Raw genomic sequence first — 20,003 nt, 5'->3', positions numbered from 1 at the left:
ACACACACACACACTTCATTTTGCTATGCGCAGCACCCATCTCACAGCCGACGCGCTAGTCATTAACGTTCATCTTACACATTTCAAGTTTATTTCTCTCAGCGAGGGGGCAACCTGAACACCTATCTGGCCCAGTCCTTCGTAGCAAACTGATTTACTGTGGATTATATACAATGCTGCGTTTTGCTCTTCTGCGCGAGTGTTGTGCAGTGGAGGATCAGTCAGCAGCAAATTTTTACATAATTCTTTTTCATGTGGTGGAAAAATGTTTCATATTTTATTTAAAGCAGGGCAAGCCGATCTGCCTTCCAATGGGGATAAGATAGTGGTACAATTTTATTTTTAAATAAACTTGCACCCAAGAGTATGGATGCAGTTCACCAACCAGTAAAAAAACAAGGATATTGCCTCCACGCACCCTCAATATTTGGTTTAAAGAGTGTGGCCATTGACCCTTGACATTGCGAGTCCTAAATAGTAAGAGCTGTGTTCGTTTCCAGTTATTCATTTGTAATAAAATCTCCATTTTAATGTTGGCCACATACAATGTCTAAAATGTGCAGCAGATCGATCTGGTTAAGGCAGCCCAAGGGGGTGGTGGTGGTAATTTAGGTCCAGGGCAGTACAGCCTCAGGCTAAGTCTTCGATGTGTTCAGCTTGACGCTGCAGTATTTAAGCCCCTTTATCAGCTTCCATCCGACCTCTTCCTTTTGTTTTTATGTGGGGTTCATTAACTTTTCGTGTCACCTGTGAATGGAGATTACCAATTCTTTTATAAAGGTGAGAAAGGGGTGCACACACAGGGGGAGGAATGGAAGAGGTGGAAGACACCATAGGAAGCTACCCCACTGTATACCAAGGAACTGAGGGCAGGTTCTACACCAGCAGCTTTCATTTCTACATTGCAGGGTTTCTTAACTGGGTCTGCACAGTACCAATGTTAAAATTATGAATGCAAGGGGCAGGTGCAGGGAGGCTGGATAGGCGTCGTAGCCATCATTAGTGCAGCAGTTGTACCGGAGATGATAGCTGTAACGTGCACTGCAATCGCTTTTTTAATACAAGTGGGTAACAGAACCCAATGTACTTGCTTGTATTAGGACCTTGACTCTATCATACACCCCAGGCCTGGATCCATGCCAGATTACACGCATTTGCAATGCAATAGGTCTCGCATTTGCGAGATTTGGAGCTATTGGCATTGTACATGAAAAAGCATTTTATTTACATGTTTAAAAAACCTGCAATAATAAACGACATTGCCATTTACAATACCAATAGGTCAAAGTTCCGAAAATGCGAGACCTATTGCATTGCAAATGCTTGTTGACCCTTTTAACCCTGAATTACACAAGCGGACTCGAGTACTAAATTTTGCATTACAAGAGTAAGGCGAAATTACACAGATTATTCCAATGTAATTAACATTTCGCCCTGGCCTAGAATTAATATGGCAAGTTCAAAATAAAAAAAAAAACTTCAAAGTTGCCAGCTGTACTTTGCCGGTCTTCTTGTTTATATAAGTTCTCTCCAACTCTGTTTTATCACGTCTTTTGGAGAAAATAAAACCGAATTGGATCCACAAATCCTGACAAATAACAGATAATTCTCAGTTTTACAGAAACAAACCATTCTTTAATGGAGAAGCAGCTGGAAGATTAGGCAAAAAACCTCTTTCTCCATGATTACTGTTCAGTTTTAAACCCATATGGGAAAAAGACATCACTTTAACAGCTATTGGAATATAATGCCTCATAACCTGAGGTGAAGGCACGTTAGGGGCAGGGAACCATCTTAACCTCTCAGCAGCACACAGTACAATGGAACATGCTATAACGTTCAAATAGGCTTAAATATTAGGAATGGTTGTTGAGTACTACCTTAAAATGGCCCCACTCATTGCTTTCAGTATCAGATGGGCTCTGTATGTAATATTTATCAACGCGTGAGGTGACTTGAGAAACGCCGCCGAGTTTCTCCCTCTCATATCGGGGTTCATAATCTAGACACCTGCAATGGCACAGCTGATGTTATGTCCACTTACACATCAACTTGACCGATATCCAAATTAACATCTGTCTTCAGACTGATGTGGGTAACCGAACACACCTCAGCAAATGTTGTGACAATGCATACCTTTAGAAGAAGGAAATTATGTCCAGCCCAAATTAATATCGCAGTGCTTTGTGGGCCAAGTCCTGGATCTTCCCTTTTTGTCTATTAAACCTGAAGTCACCATTGCCACCTTGTACAAAAATATTAAAATAAATATAGCTGTCATCCTCCATGAACTCGCCTTCTCCTGAAAATCCATGTTATGGCATAGGTATAGGTTTTAAGCTACCTATTGTTCTGGGAGTCTTCTTCATTGAGCAATGAATGCAGCTCACCTGACCACTGGTGATGCAGCAACTTAATTTCTTCAGAACAAAGGGCCCAGTACATAAATCCATACAAAACGCTTGCAATCAACACATTAAGGTTTCCTACTTGTTTGGAGTATATTTCCAGTCTTAACAGGCTTTTAAGAAATTCCAAGTAATTCCAAAAATTAGCTGAAGTTAAATAGGTATTGTTAGAGTTCAGAAAGTTAACTTTTAATGTAATTCATTTAAAATAAATTGGACATACATGTAGATATTTGTCATAGGCTGGCATACAGTTGGCGGCAGGATTAGACTAAAAATCTTTAAAATTAAAAACTAGTACTAAAATAAATGAATATTTATTACTGGTGGAGTTAAGTGATGAGGGAAGCATCAAAATGAGATGTTATCGGAACTTTAACTGTAAAGTTAAAAACAAAAAAAGGAGCTGCCGAGCTAATGGAAGAGGTAAGTTCTGAAAATAATAGTAATGAGTAATTGTATTGAGTATTGAGTATGAGTATTGAGTAATTGAAAGAGTGATGGTGGACTATGTGCGACATGAGCTCATCACTTAACACCTGCGAGACCTCCACTGGCTCCCCGTTGAGGAGAGAGTAACCTTCAAGCTACTTACCCACACCTCCAAACCTCTCCACAACACCAGACTCAAATACCTCAACGAAAGAGTCTCCTTCCACGTATCCCAAAAAATCCTCCGCTCCATTGACCTCACCCTAGCAGAAACCCTGCGCATCTGCAGAACCAGAGCGGGTGGAAGAGCCTCCCCCCTATGTCGCAGCTAAGGCCTGGAACAAGCTCTCGGTCAACATCAGATGCGCCCCTACTCTGCACATCTTCATGAAGAGCCTCAAGACCAGGCTTTTCGGCTGACTCCGAGCTGCACCCCCCACTCCCGTGCCTTGAGACCTTCACGGGTGAGAAGCGAGCTTCACAATTCCCCGATTGATTGTTTTGTAATTTGAGATACTTGGAACTAACGTTTATAGATGGTGCAGTTTATGACTTCTTAAACCTGGAAGCTGAAAACCAAAGACATCAAGATAATCTATCTCTACACAATAATCCAGTTATCCAGATCTCGGCTGGTCAGTAAACCAGGTTCAAGAGAGTGGAGCTTGGATGGGTGTTAGGTGAGTTTCTTGGTTTCTCGGAAAGCTGCTGTGATGAATCTAATTTGCTTTGTAGTGTCAGTCAGTCAGTCAATTACTTTTATTCGATTAATAAAAATCAAAAAAAGACGCAGCAAACAGACAGTCACATAGGATACAGGACAAAAGTTCATCAAATACAGTGATAATTATAAGTAACGTATTGTCAAGATTAAAATGTTAAAATATACATATTTCATAAGTTCGATTCAAAGTTTAAAAAAATAAATATGATACAATGATATAATTTCAATATAAAAAGTCTAAGGAAGTCTAAAAAAATAAAAGTTAACTCCAGGAGGAGAAACCACCAGCCCTTCATACCAAGTCAGTCATAATGGAACTTAACCGTGCGCTGACACGCTTCTTGTTTATGCGAACAGCCGCAACTAGGAAGCTTGCTACATGGAATGCAATAGTAATGCTGGATAAAAGTTGCAAGAACAGGAGCGCTGGCCGCACTTGTAAAAAACCAGCCTCCTTTAAGATAGGTAGCAGGTATTTTTTCCTAATCTGTGCGTAGTGTTCGCAAAACATAATAAAGTGTAGTGTGTCCTGCGTAGAAAAGTTGTCACAATCACATGGGGTTGCATTTTCAGGGGTGGTCCATGTGGGATAAAAACCTAGTACAAAATGTATCAAATTAAAACAAAATTTGATTAGGAGAGACCTGTGAAATGGACTGGTTACAAAGGCCAAGTAGAGCTCAATACCAGGAACAGTTATAAGCGCAAAGTTCCTTCTAACTAATGGCTTTTTTAGTTCCAAGTCCTCCCTCTCAGCCATGAACAGATTAACTAATGCAGTTTTGGTCCCCATAACATCCTTTTTGTTAATACAATCAGGGGAATTAAATAGCTCTGGTCTGCCCACCGCTGCCAGCGTTCGTTTAACGGAAGCCAGCCAAGGAATTCTGTGGGCTCTGTCCAAGGCAAGGCAATCCTTAAGTATCAGGTGAGTTAAGGAAATTTCCTGATTAAGCCAGGTTTTTAACCAGCAAATAACGGGGGCCGCTTTAATTAGGTCTGCCACATACCCCACGCCCAGCTCCGAGTGTATCGTAAAGGTGGGTGTGGACTGAGGGACGGACAACAGAGATCTTAAAAACTTGTTCTCCACCCTCTGGTTGGTATCCGTGTTAGTATGACCCCAGATGGCAGAGCCATAGGCAGCTATGGCCTAGGATTTAGCTTTATAGACTTTCAAAATAGCCTCCATTGGGCGAGCTCCCAACCGTTTGGCAAAACCAAGTATAGCTGCGGCCGATCTTGCCACAGAGTTGCCTTTAATTTTATGTTGCGGACCCCATGTTCCTTTCTCATCGAAGATGACCCTTAAGTAAGTAAAGATGGGAACCCTTTTTACCTCATGACCTAGGCAAAAAAAAGACTTAGATTTCTTTTTCCTACTGGCCTGACCCGTGATCATGACCTGAGACTTTTGTGTATTAATTTTCAGGTCTAAGGAGGTTATGAAATCACCAAAAGAGGCCAGTAATCTATCAAGGGCCACATCTGAGCGGGCCAGAAGCACGGCGTCGTCGGCGTATAGGAGGACTGGGATCTTAATCTCTCATACACGCGGAACGTCCACCGCTGAATTGGCCAACGCTGAGTCCAGAGCATTTATATACAAAGTGAAAAGGAGGGGTGCCAAAATGCACCCCTGCATAACGCCCCTCTCTGACCTAAAGCATCTAGTGCACCTTCCTCCTTGTGTGACTCTCACCGAGGCTAATAAGCCACAATGCAGGTCTGCCAAGAAGCCAACCAGAGGGGGATCTACCCCCATATCCAGTAGGATTCTCCACAGCTTTGACCTATTAACCAGGTCAAAAGCTGAGGAGAGATCCATAAAGGCCATGTACAAGGACGCCTCCTTAGCAATTGTGTATTTGCAGATAAGTAAATGAAGGTTTAAACATTGATCCAGCGTGCTCCTGTTAGCCCTGAAACCATATTGGGCATTAGATCGTATACCACTACCCTCAAGCCACGTAGTCAGCCTGCCCAGGATGACTCTGCCTAAGATTTTAACGGCAGAGTCAATTAAAGAAATAGGCCTATAACAGGCTGGGTCACCCCTCTGACCTTTTTTAAAAATTGGGATAATAGACTTAGCCCAAGACTCAGGGATGAACTTATCTCTAGCGGCATTAAAGACATTTGTCAATATTTTGGCCCAAAATTTTGGAGCAGACTTGTATAAGTCAGCAGGAACACCATCTGGACCCGGAGCCTTGTTTTTAATTGTCTCATTAATAGCTTTTTCCACATCCTCCTCCCTAAAGGCAGAAACTAGACCAACCTGGTTAAAAGGTAGCATCCCATCTGAGTGCCCAGGTGAATGGAGACTATAAATATTTTCAAAATGAGCTAGCCACCGCTCGTCTGGAATACTACATTCCATAGCTTGGTACTCACTGCCGGAAAAGTATGGGTGATTAATCACTCCCCAGAATTTAGAACTATCCCGCAGGATTTCTGGTGACTGTAGGTTATTCCAAGCATCATCCTTAATCTCGTTTTTACGAGCTATGATGGAATGTTTATATTGTTTCCTCAAGGCTACTATCAATAGTCTATTTCTAGGTATTACTTTAAGTGCCTTTAAGAGGGCAGAGTGAGCCTTAGAACAATTTATGTCAAACCATTTTTTACCTATTTCCCTACCGGAATTGGTTTTTACCAAAAGGGCGTTATTTACTTGTAGGCAAATGGTGTTAAAGGCCTCAACTATCCTTGAGTTGGCATTAGCATGGTCTAAACATATGCCCACCTCCGTTTCAGCCTTGGTCAGGACCTCTTGTAGGAAAGTGACCGGGGTCACTTTAGCCCATTTCAGTCTCCTGCCCTGATCTTTTAAGGAAAGGTCTGTGGTTCCTAAAATTTTTGTATCTTTAAAAACCAGTGACCCTCCCGGAACAGCCTCTACTATCACGGGATTATGGTCACTGAAAACAGAGTCTTCTACCCTGTAATTTAAAACCGAAGACTAAATCAAAGAGGATAAAAATATGTACTTGATGACTGATCCTGAGTCTAATCCTTTAAATGTAAAAGACCTCTGCCTTTCCATACAACAACCGGATTCAGAGAGGTTTGAGGAGGCCAAAATGCTCTCCAAAACCTCACCTTGTTTGGTGTGTTCGAAATGTGTGGATGATGAATAGGGAGATCCCTCGTCATTATCCACAATACATCTCAGACTGCATGGATGGATATTAAAGTCACCCATCAGGATGACCTCAGGGCTATCCTGTGACGCTCTGAGTTTATCTAAAATTTCCCCTAGAGATTCTAGGTGCTGATTTTGACTGACACTATCTGGAGAATTGTAAAAATTAATAAGTAACAGAGTTGGATAATTTGCGACCGCTAATTCAACAACTAGACAGTGTTGGGATCCTGATTCTAGCTGTGTTGCGCAACCTTTCAAATTCAGTGAAACTAGAAGTGCAAGGCCCCCCCCTCGCCCTGCCCGCCAGGCTGGGTGTAGCTGGAATATAAAAGTGGGCATAACCATCCAGAGAAAAACTGTTCGAAGTATCCCAGGTTTCTGGTAATGCTATAATATCATGGGATCTAACATAACCAGACCATATCTCGTCCTGGCTTTTAGATCGAATACCCGCGATATTCCAGTTTAAGATTTTACATGTGGTCTTCATGCAGGATTTATGCGCAATTATATCAACCTCTCCTCTACCCTTGAACCCACCTATAGGGATATTTGGTGTGGGGGAACTAGTAGAAAGCAACCCCTCTAGCACCGGTCAGGCTAAGGCTACAGGATAACACAAGTTGTTGAAGGAATTAGGGGAGTGTATGGCGGGCGCTGGGTTTATTCCCCGTCTTGCCTGATCTTGACTAGGTCTTACAGATGTGCTAAGATTAAAATTATAAAAATGCCGCAAATCATGTACCCTGATTTCCGACCGATCACCTACAGAAGGGTAGTCACAAATGAAACGCACTACGCGACTATCCTTAAAATTAATAATAATTGTGTCCCCTGAGACATCTTTGGGTCTAGGGCCCACCCAACTAACTCTTCTGGCAAAAAGGATCTTCCCGTCCATATAGTTCGGGATCGGTCTATTCTTGTTTAGCCAGAAAATAACTTTATTTTTGAGTTGTTGGTAGGATTCCCCTATGCCCTCTTTGAGTTCAGGGACACCAGTCAAGACGACAACAAAGGGAGTGGAATCCGGAGGAAGATAAATATGAGCTCTGGGGAATTTGTTGGTTCTATCCCCAGACTCCATATTTCGTCCTTTACGGACACCTTTGCTTGGCGTGTTAGTACTGGAAGCACCCTTTTGATAACCCTTTCTTGGCCGACACCTTGATTAATGGCATTATCTTTGTCCTGAATCCTAGAAGGGACAACCCTAGAATTGGCCTCAGATAACGCATCAGAATCAGAGGGAGGAAATGGCAGGACAGGAGGAGTGAAATTGGCCCTGATGGAATTATCACCGTCTTTAGTGACTAATTTGATAACATTTTTCAATGAAGAAAAGTTATCTAGAATAGTTTGCTCAAGTCTTTCGACCTTTTCATTAACCACTTTTACCCTTTCTAAGAGTGGCAATAATAAATAGCGCACCATTTGCTTTATCTGGGGGATCAGGTCGCTATATTGGGGCTGATTCGAGGGCCTATTGATAGTCTCACCCAGGAATGAGTTATCTTCAGCCTGAGCCTCACCCGTCACAGATGATACATTTTTCGTGATGTTGGAAAGCTTCGCCTGTCTCCCTCCCTGGGACAACCCATCTCTTTTCCTCTTAAGTTTAGAGGATTTTGCAGATTTACTGCTGGCCCTAGTCTGGGGGTAGGTAGAAACAGGTTTAGGAATGTTAAGAGCACAACCTATTATAGGGGCGACTTCTCCCAGGGCATCGATCGAGTCACTGCGGACCAGTGATGTAATAGTGCTATCCCCAGTATTCCCCCGCTGCACTAAGTCACCTATAACCTGCCCTGCTGAACTTTTAGGGGATTTCGCTGATGCAAAAGTTCCCATAGATGAGCGTCTAGCTTGAATTAGCTCTGAGGATAAACGACGCTCAGTAATGGCTAATTCATGTTCCAATACTGAAACCGCTCTGGAAATAAAATGATCAAGAGTACCAGACACAGATCCACCCCCACCGGTACGCTTCCCTTTGCCCGCCATCAAATACGGGAAATACGGAAACAGCAGTACAGGGGAACAGAAATACACGTATAAGTTAGTAATAGACCTCTAGATTAATACAAAATGATGAAAATTAGTGTCCCGCAGGCCTCCGCAACAAAAACGGAAAGCACTTGCCTGCTGTCCAACAACTTGAAGGGACACTTCTACCTTGTGCGCAGGGACACAGCAGCGATGTTAGAGCAGTGGCCCAGCCCAGTCCGGTACAGTCAGGGACGGGCAAGGACGGGCCCGCCCTTGGCCCGGGCTTCGCCCGGGCGCTGCCCGCGCGCATCCTGCGCTGTGGGAGGCGCTCCTCGAGTTTGTGCCTTGGCGCTCAGTGATGACTCTCTCCGTGCGCCACGCAATGCCCCCTGGGTAGTGTAGGCGCTAGGGAAGCCGTTCCCCTCACGGCACTGGCGCTAGCAGTTGGCCACAGAGATTGAGAGGCCCACAGCAGGAGCAGAGGTCACCGGCCGTTCCCCTCACGGCGTGTCCGTCGTCAAACAGGTATGTCGCGTCCCGCACTGCGGGAGGCGCTCCTCGAGTTTATGTGCCTTGGCGCTCAGTGATGACGCTCTCCGTGCGCCACGCAATGCCCCCTGGGTAGTGTAGGCGCTAGGGAAGCCGTTCCCCTCACGGCGCTGGCGCTAGCAGTTGGCCACAGAGATTGAGAGGCCCACAGCAGGGGCAGAGGTCACCGGCCGTTCCCCTCACGGCGTGTCTGTCGTCAGAAACGGGTATGTCGCGTCCCTGCTGTGATGAATCTAATTTGCTTTGTAGTGATTTGGGGACTTCTGATTTTAAACTCTCCCATTACAACATTCACCCTCTTTAACCTCACACCTGCAAGTAATATTAATTTAACTAGCCAAGTATGTTAAAGTACTAAGAAAATGGACAGTTTGCATTTGATAGGGTCTGTATATGTGCAAAGACGTATAACTCATCTTTGAATAGTGATGTTCGGTTATTCTACAAAGTGGTGCTGGTGGTACTAGTTTGATACAAGTTGGTACCCGGAGACAGCCTAGGATATGAAGTACTACAGTAGTATAAGAATACTTTTTTGATTCATTGAGATTTTAACTAATCAAAATCCCATTGCACCACAACAGTATTGTTGATGTTTTTATTTGTATTAATTAGGTTGAGTTCCCAGATGTGTAAAAAAAAAAAAAAAAAAAAAAAAAAAGCAGTAGTACTTCTGCTATGTTGATTTCTTGGTGTATCGTTGACTGCATTTCAAGAAAGGAATGTAACCCAACAGCTGTTTCTGAATGATGATCTCCTGCTGTCTGTAAAACATGTTTAATTATTACAATATTAATAGAGTGTATACTGTTAAGCTAAGGGTCCTAGAAAGTGTACTAAATATCCGGATCCAACTAAGTCGATGGTTCCATTAGCAAATTGGATCACAAGCTCTTCGGGAACGTGGAAGACAGACCGGCACAATAGCCTGGACTCTCCCACAAGGAACCTGGGAACGGTCCGATCTCCGCGTGCTTCAAGGGGCTCTTTTCTCCAGAAAATAGGGTCACTGGTGATTCGACTACAATCCTAATAAAAGGAATGTAAGTCTTGGGGTCAACTATTACTGTTTTTCACAGAGGTTAGGATTCACTTGTCTTGTGGTCAGTTTAGGAACTCTACCAGAAGATTAGGTAGCTGTTGTTGGGTCCTGATGATTTGCCATAGATCCGGACAGACATAAAAGGCATGGGACATGTTGACCAATTCCTTGACTAAAATTCTTTAGACTAACTACCAACTAATAATCATCGAGGGACAATACAAGGAACATTAGTTTCCCTTTCATTCTCTGATCTGTTTTTAACTTTAAGATTGACTCTGGAAATGAATGCATGGTAATATTAGGAGTCTGTAGTTTCATCCACTTTTCGCCAGTCTTCCTAGATAGTCTTTAGTTTCTTTCAGCATTGGAGACAATCGAGTCGCATGCTTGCAGCCCGGTTGACGATAAAAAGATATTCGGCAAAGAGCCCCCTAAAGGTGCGTGTTGGGCATTGCAGAGGGGGCCCAACCAGGAACACAGCCTGATGATGAAGCATGCCACTTTTGGGTCAGTGAGGGCTTGTGCTCTAGTTAGCAAAGGCTTCCATCGACCTAGTTGGCTTTGGATATTTAATACACTATCCAGGACCCTTAGCGAGAATGGTGTATTTTACTAATATTGTTACATTTTGGGAGAGTGTATACTGGATTGAAGTTTCTCTCAGTCCACTTTCAAAGATGTTTCATTATTTCAACATTTGTTTTCTTTTTAGATGGAAGACAAATCTATTTTTCATGAAGAATTTGTCCATTTCCTTAAATACCCTATGGTTATCTACAAGCGTGAGCCTGCTGTGGAGAGAGTAATTGACTTTGTAGCACGGTTTGTCACATCATTTCATCAACCAGAGAGTGAAGATGTCAATGCAGACGAAGAAGAGGAGGAGGAAGATGATGACTCTCCTGTGAATTATTTGTTTAATTTTCTGCTTAAGGTATAACATATTTACCTATGCCGGGCTATGTGTGTATTTGTTAGCTGACCCATGACTTGATGTGAATTGCTAGGAATGGCTTATGTGTGAAACAGATGATGTATTTAGAAGATGCATCGTCTTCACTTGTGAACTGACTGTTTGGGCTGTATGTCTTCATACATGCATAACTGGCACAAAACAGAGTTACTCTGCTTCTCTGCACAGGTCTGCAGACCAGCTTCATTTATGGTTGCCTGCCATATCGCAGAACCTGACACCATATAATCATGAGACAGATTTTTGTTTTGAACGGCAATCTCACTTGTGTTGCAATGACTTTCGAGGGCAAGTGAGCGTTCTTTGATTTTTTTTCTCTTGCTAACAACCATTTTCAGATCTTTTTTTGTTATTTTTACCAGTATCTCTTCTGAGTAAGCCTCCAACTAAGCAGCAGTTGCTCTCAACGTTCTCCCACTGGTGAGGCATTATTCTTTTCAGTGGGAAGACAATTTCCTTGCATCCCACACTTGGTGCTGATTACTTTCATCTAAGCTCCCTTTTTTCTCATGCTACTCTTCTGGGCGACCGATGGAGATCTTGATGCTTGATTAACTAACAGTAATGGGCTATAGCGCTTGTCTCATAGTTAAAAAAATATACCACGCCTTTAACTTCATGATGGCAAAGACAACTGGCATGAGGATCTTCATTCTGTTGTGGTCCTCCTCAAGGAAATCTCTGAGATGTGGCCCTTGTACAGTACTTCAGCTGGGTAACTTTACCAGCAGGAACATGCAGACCAGTTAGATGCAGAGGCACAATTTATGCTCTAATTGACTCACCTCTATCTTTTTACCTGCCAAGGGTGCCCCAGAATGAAGAAAGGTTTGTTTAGCATCCATAGGCATTTTTAGCACTCCTCTTAGAACACCTGCTGCAATAAGAATTGATTCATGGTAGATACCAATATGCTCCCTCAAAGAGTGGGGTTGACCTCATCTGGTGGTTGTGATTACTCCGGGTGAGGGCCTGATGATGAAGCATGCCACAAACAGGATTGTGTTAATGAGGGCCCTTTTAAAACAAAGAATGAGTGCCCCCACACTCCTTAGGTTGGAAATTGGAATATAGGAAAACTTATTTAGCTTTGTATGCACCCTCTCTAGTATAGGATACTAAAGGAGTATGCCTGGGTACCAAACAGTCAGGTTTGAGCTGTCTGTCACTGCAACTCACCATCTTCAGTGTTCTTCTCACTCAAGGGATCATCCCTGAAGATCTCAATACAGACCAGATCATCCCCTCCTCAAGAAATCCACAGTAGTCACTGATGACCTTGATGGCTACTAGTAAGATCACTGAAAATGTAGTCTATGCACACTTCTAGCTCACTTCAACATGAACCATCTCTTGCATGACTATCAGTCTAGCTTCAGATCAGATCGCTGCAGGAAAAAGACAGCTTGCTCAACAACATGAGCCTGGAAGGATTCAAATCCCAACTTTCACCCATTGGCATGTTTCTCTGATTCACCCTGCTAACGTACCTTATCCTTAACAAAACCATAACCAAGAAAACAAAGATGGCCTAGCTCTTACTCTCTACTGAAGAAAGTGGAACCATTCCACCCAGAAAGCAACTTCAGAACTACATTCATGTCCTTGTATGCTTGCATCTTGATGGTGGATATGCATGTGCACGTCCTCCCAGATTCCAACCTGGCCCACACTTTCGGGCATTCTACAATCCACAGCATGCCTCTTCAAGGACCTGAAGAAATGTGACCAAACCTTGATGGGTGTCCACTACCTCCCCACGCCATCCTGCACAACTTCAAAACCAACTGCATTATCTACAAATCGTCATGACCGAAACCCTGCCTAGCTGGCTGACAAACTTGCCACCTATGGGGACTCTTGGGACACCCACAGCCAGGACACTGTCAGACTAGTTGAAGAGTAAAAAAGAAGAAACAAAAACTGACATTGTCCATTAAAGCGCTATAGGCATGTTATTCCAGATGATGTGTGCTTAAAGTGTTCCTATCACTAAAACGTGCTGAATCAGAAAAGAGGAAAGAACAGAGCTCAAACGAAGAGAATAGAGCAATAAGAACAACAGAGTGATCGACCATGGTGAGTGCAGCAGGCTAGTCTGAACAGTAAGTAAAGACCATCTAGAAAGGCGAGCACCAGACAAGGTTTGCCCAAAAAAAAAAAAAAAAATTCAGGAGCGGACTGGAGTAACCAAATAGAAAGCTAGGCGGGTAAAATAGAATGTTGGAGCAGGTATAGTTTAAGTAGAGGTTTATCATTATTTTTTTGTAAGATGAGTATCATGCTTAAATGACAATGATGGGTAAACAATAATGTAAGATTTGAACATCCATAAGAAGTCTGAAATGCACTCAGTAGGATTTGCACAGCAAGGAAAGATAAAGTCCTGGGATGTGATCCTGAACTGAGTTGAGTTCTGCAGTTCTATTGAGTAGTTCTACAAGCGGCAGACTTTTTGCATATTCTATGGTGATGACTTTAGCATTTAAAAGACTTGGGTCAAATGGGAATAATGGTTTTTAGACACTTGAAACTGTTTAAGACCTCAAACGCATGCATTTATTTGGAATGAATGCTCCCGTATCAAATGATCCTGTAGGATAGCTATCATTGAATTGCTATGATGACCCGAATTGCTAGGTATTAACATAGTTACACTGTTTACACATGTAGGATGCATCTCTGGTTCAACTTTTGTTTTTGGCTATCCTATGTTTTTTTTAGTGTCACAATGCGAACAGCCAGCCTGTGCGCTTCCGAGTGTGCCAGCTTATTAACAAGGTCCTGGGAAGTTTGCCAGAAAATGCCCAAATAGATGATGATTTGTTTGACCGAATTCATGAAGCCATGCTGATAAGAATAAAAGACAAGGTCCCAAACGTGCGAATCCATGCAGTTCTAGCTTTGGCTAGACTTCAGGATCCACAGAATGAGAACTGTCCAGTGATTAACGGTGAGTTATTTGTTTATACCGTTTCCATTCTATATGTAAAATTCTTATTAGTGCACTAGCAAAAGTAAGGAAATGTAGTGTTCACGTTTGTCTAATGAGGGCGTTTTTGTATTGTAATTGTGTGCATTTTTATCACACTACAGTTATTTTCATAGAATCATTTTTATCCCCTTTTTTATTTTACAAAATGTTCATAGCTACATATGGAAATAATACCATATTTCTGGCGAAAAGTTTTGACCTTATTTGCTACTTTCGAAAAGGAGTTAAGAAATACAAACTGCTACATTAGCTATTAACTTTTACATGCTGCCTCCAAGGCAATATTAAGTTGCTTAGCACTTGTGTGTTGCAATGTATTGGGACAGAGAATATCCCGAACAATGTTATCTCCCTCTAGGATTTGTTTCCACCAGAAATAAATTTCCTGTTAATAAGTCTGTACTCCAGATTCCCGTTGTTTAATGTCGATGGGTAGTGGAGACCCTTTCACATAAACACGAATGCAGGGTCTGAATTTCAAGAACAATTAAACATTTCCCTGTATTTCAAAGACTTTTGTATAAATGATTTTTAAACTGCACAGAGCTCCCGCCTCCTACTTGAAGATCCATTTCAGCTGACAGATGAAAGCAACATAAGCAAATCCGAATGTTTGTTTCAGCAAACCTGAAACTGCTGCGTTAAACTCAAACTTTAGTCCTTCTCGAAGCTTATTTTATGATTATCCGACTCGATGGAAACACTGGGTGCTAGACACTAGCCTTTCCTTCAATGTGTTTTGAAAGTTTTGTTTTAAGTTCAAACCCACTAAGATGAACAGGCTTAAAAAACGGCATTAACCAGCTATTACTGTCATTCTGAATGTGCTAAAAATGCGTTATCAGATTAGTAAATCTGAAAAACCCCGATCGGAACAACACACAATTTCATTGCACACTGTATTGTGTTGCAACATTTATAGAGCCCTTACTACCCTTATGTGAGTGCTGAAACTCTTGCTTAGAAGGATTACACGTACGTTCAGCAGTTAGCAGTTATTAGCAGTTAGCTGTAAAGCATAGGTCCTTCTCCAAGTCATAGGCTTGGACTCTGAACTGATCTCTGGGCCGTTCCAGCAACCGTTCCACTTTCCACTCAGTCTTCTGGTAAGTTGAGGCCCAAACATGAGCATAAAAAAGCACAGTGGGTTTAAACTGTAATCCTTCAGCTGATCCAAACAGGCACCAAGTTTCCAGACAGTCGACACCACAGCAGATGAATGCCTTGCAAGAGGCAATGCAGCAGACATTCAGGTCGCTTCTGGCTCCCTCAGGCGCTCCTTCCAAGGAACTACAGGGGCCTCCCATCAAGTTATGGTGGAGGGGGCACGTGAGCCTCCGCTGGACCCACTACCGGGCCCATACAGACTTCAACACTGGCCCTACAATCCAAGCTGGTTCACAGTCCTGGGATAGCCAAGCCGCCTCTGTATTTCCATGAAAACTGACCTTGACTTAAAATCTCTAATGGTTGCCTCTCCTTTTCTTCCAAATGAACTTCTCCTTACTTTCCATCCTCTGCATGCATCCTCAGAGAAGTCACATGCATATTTGCCATAATCCCCATTATTGTAATTCTGCAAATTGCTTATCCTCTTTTCACAGATCACAACCTGTCCTTTAAAAGTCATACCCCTACAACCTAGCAATAAACAAACTCCTATAGCTCATTAACTACTACCTCCAACTATCTGCATAAATTCGCATTTCTTCCTTCAAACTAAACATCACAACTAACTCCTGATAATTTAATCCAACACATAGAAACTGGAGTAAATGTATGGAATGGTTTACTTATGAGCACAAGACTAATCCCAGTACCAACAATAACCACTGAAAAACCACTTATCGTGGGTTCTGGAGTAGTGTACTGTCTGGAGTAAAGCGCTACAATGCCAAGAGTAGTAAGTGCTCTATGCTTACAATTCAAAATATAACCCTCCCAGCCCACACCAACGCTCATTTGTAGTCCATATAGGCTGCATAATAACCCCATTATATTGATTGACAGTGTGAAAAATACTAGAGGTTCATGTCCATCAGCCAGTATTGTACCAGTCAACAGCAATTCAACCACTAATCATTAACTGAAGAGACCTGCCACACACAAATGACTTTAGTCTGCCACTGCCAGTCCCAGCAAGCTACGGCTGCTTGTTAACATCTCACAATGACAATAAGATATGGAATATTAAAGTATATGCTAGCAGATCTCGCCAACATTTTTCTCCTAAACCTAGGCCTGATCAGGAACATCCATTTTAAACAAAACCTCTCAGAATGTGCAGCCCAGTACAATAACCAGCTAAGTAGACTATTATGATAAGAAATGCCATAAAGGGAACCTGCAGAGTGGTTCAAAGCTGCCAGCTTACTGACATCCTTAAAAGGCACACCTATCACTCTTATGCTTCTTCATTCATCACACTGCTAAGCGTTGCGTCCCATAATACGATAACCCCACCATGGTGGTTGGCACATATGAGATCAAAACAAAGATAACCCAATTCCGACCATCAAACCAATGCGATTTACGTGTAATCCATTTAAGCAATAGTTTCAGCACTCACATAGGGGTAGTAAGGGCTCTATAAGTGTTACAATACAGTGTGCAATGAAATTGTGTTTTGTTCCGAGCGAGGTTTTTCAGATTTACTAGTCTGATAACGCTTTATTTTAAGCAAATTCAGAATGATAGTGTTAGCTTGTTGTTACTGATTTTTTTTTTTTTTTTTTTTTTTTTTTTTAAGCTTGTTTGTTATAGTGGGTTTTAACTTGGAATAAAGCTTTTAAAATAAATTGGTGGAAGATGACCCAGTGCTGACACCTTTGTCAGACCCTGAACTAATGTCCGCCCGAGCTCGGCCGATGCAAAGCTATAAAATTAGAAGAGGGCAATGGGTCTTCATGCAGCCTGACTCTAATCGTGTGCCTCTTCTGAATCTCAGCTATGAGCCGAACCTCCATTATCTTTTGGTTCTGACTCTATCCTGTCAGAACCGGCCCATAGCAGGGTGCACTCCACTATGAGTAATGGTGAGGAGGGCTGTTTGTTCTCTCCCTCATTACACTGATGATGGCTTATTGTGAAGAAATGGAGTGTATTATATGCTGTGGTTGTGCGATCTCACTATGTAATACACTTGCCAACCCCATTGGGTACAGTAGGTATCGTCTGTCAAACCCTCAGCACAACCCTGGGTGGCTGTGACAATGAGCAGCACGGCGGAACAAGTGTAAAGTATTTAAACAACACCAAAACAATTGAAGAATAAATCGAAACTCAAGAAATCCAACACCAATTTAGAAAAATATACTGTATTTTTATATAAAGTTAGATACAAAATAGATCCACAGGAGGGTGCCAGAGATATAGATTTTACAAGAATTAATAAATCAAGACAATTCACTTCACCGCAAACAAACATTGGCAAATTCAACGTATTTGACACTTGCTATTCTTTTCAGAAAATGTTGAGCTAGGGGGTTACTTGGAGTCACTTTAGACGACCAACTCCAGTCAGAGGGACCAATTAGGTCCTCAAGAACTGTTTTCTCAACAGGTGAATCAAACTTCTTTCAGTTCCAGGCACTTTTATCCGATGCAGACTTTTCCAATGAAAGTGATCCTAGTGCAAGGGATAAAGGATGCTGAAGATGCTTCAAGGATGCTCTTGGTGCAACGCGGTTGATGGGAATCTTACTGAGGGAATTCCTCAGTCCATGAAGATGGTGAGGGTGTCCTGGTTGCACAGTTGATGTCCCATGTTGCCCTGTCCAAATTTCAGTCGCCACTGGTCTACCAGTCGCTCGCTGTTGCTGTTAAAGGCCAATCCTTCCTGGGTTGATAACTCGCCCTCTGAGGGTCCTAGCAGCAATCCCATGCTCCACAAACTCTGGCGCAACTCTGTGCATTGGGTCTTGGTCCCTGGTGCTGCATGGCAGCAGTACTAGCTACTTGAAGGCGTTGGGCAACCAACTTCCCCCAGCAGGCTTCTTCAGCTGTTGTGTCCCTGTGCTACGAACAGGAGGCCAGTTAGTTGGCACTTGGAGTCTTTTGGATTTACTGGGCTCTGGAGATGACTTCTTGAGCAGGACAGGTCAGGCACAGTCCCTTCCTTCGGTACTGACCAGGTGCAGCGCTAGTCAGTGCAGCCTCTTTGCTGGTCCCTCGCTGCTTCTGGGCAGCTGCTCTTCGACCCTTCATCCAGGTCAGTTGAGTTCTGATCTCTGGTTACCATGGCTGCCATGTTTAGCTTCAGAAAGTGCCCTCCGGGTAGGATGTGGTTGGTAGTCAATGGGCTACTAGTTTCCCTCCCTCCTAATGACCAATTCCTGTGGAATGTGACATCTGGCTATCGCAGGATGCACCATTCTGCCCACTCCCAACATAGCCAGAACCCTGTCTCGACATTCCAAACTCACCTTAGCCACCCCCCAGTGGTGTGGCTACCACGGTGATACAAATATGTTCTCTGCGTAGGTTTGGATACAATAATTCCCACAGCAGGACTGTTGGTTCCACTGCGGTGCTTCTTTGGCATGCCTGAATGAGGTCTGTAGGAAGCTTGTGTGAAGAGTCCAGGCAAACCTGAGTTGGTTTACAGAGGCACAAATGATAACCCAGTTGCGCTCTTTTGTGGCAGTTAGGGCGAGCAGCTAGGCTTATCAGAGGGCAGTAGTAAACATTTGTCGTACTTGGAGGCAATAAATCACTCACTCTAGAACAAATCTGAGACCAATTTAGAAAAATAAGCTGTATTTTTATGTTAATTTTGATACCCAGAACTTCATTTTCAAGTACTTTTTTAAAATATGAATTATCACAGGTAATTAAATAGTTCACTTAAATGCGTCTCTGCGCAGCAATGCTTCCTTAGTGGAGGAAAGGCATATGTTGCATATAGTTATTTGCAATCGGGTACTGGGGGACTCCTTCGGGACTTAGTCGTAAGGGGCCAAGGTCCAAAGTACCACCAGCAGTTACTAATTACCTGCTCTGAGGCGTCCAGGTGCAGAGGTGCTGATTGGGTTGGTAGCTGCGATTGCTATGCCTGCAGGAAGAAGCGGGGCCACCTATGAACAGGCTGCAGAGGGGGACTTGGGAACAAGTCTGGTCACAAGGGTCTTGGGAACAAGAAAGCACCATTGGTTCGGTGCACAGGCTGGGGCGCTGGGTGCAAAGTGAAAAAGTCAGCTGGGCCTGGTGCGTCCTAGGGTCTTGCGGTTGTTGGTCTTCTCTGGTTGAGGGTGCAAAATCAGGAGAGCTTGGCTACTCATAGTGGTTCTCTGCGGTAATGACGTCCCTTTACGACTGTCGCTGGAGTCTGCATTGGACTCTCTTTGCTTGCTGATAGGGGTCTGGTACCCCGGTTATTGATCCTATGCAGCTCCGGTTGGTCATGGTATCCTTTCAGTTGGTGAATGCACTGATCTGACCTTCAGGCGCACCTGTACCTCTCCCTGTGGGCTGCTGCGTCGGGCTGGCCGGTGGGCAGCAACGCGGAGATCCTGACTTTGCTGTTCGGTGCCTGGCCCCAGGCCTTTGCTGCTTCCAGCAACTGTCCCCCACCGGTTCTGACCCCCACTTTGGGCTGTAGAATCAGCGGGGGGAAAAAAGTGAGTAAGGGAGGTGTGACCACCTTAGCCAACCCCACCCCTCAGGTGGGGGAGGTGATGTGTAGCACAACCCTCAGTCCACACCATCTTGCAGATGGGGGGGAACCAGCAACAAG

General features: G+C 43.4%; 1 protein-coding gene across 2 annotated transcripts in view; it reads left to right on the top strand.

The window, feature by feature from the left end:
• Window positions 1-20,003, top strand: part of NCAPG (non-SMC condensin I complex subunit G) — a 460,352-nt gene that overhangs the window by 85,611 nt on the left and 354,738 nt on the right. For both annotated transcript variants that reach the window (XM_085642367.1, XM_085642366.1), the window contains exons 3-4: window positions 11,014-11,235; window positions 13,999-14,227. In XM_085642367.1, the coding sequence (XP_085498493.1) occupies window positions 11,014-11,235; window positions 13,999-14,227 (451 nt within the window). The remainder of the gene's footprint in view (window positions 1-11,013; window positions 11,236-13,998; window positions 14,228-20,003) is intronic.

The sequence above is a fragment of the Triturus cristatus genome, chromosome 2_2 (genome assembly GCF_964204655.1).
Source record: "Triturus cristatus chromosome 2_2, aTriCri1.1, whole genome shotgun sequence".
NCBI lineage: Eukaryota > Metazoa > Chordata > Amphibia > Caudata > Salamandridae > Triturus > Triturus cristatus.
Note: the sequence above shows the minus strand (reverse complement) of the source record. Positions and strands in the feature narration are given on the sequence as shown.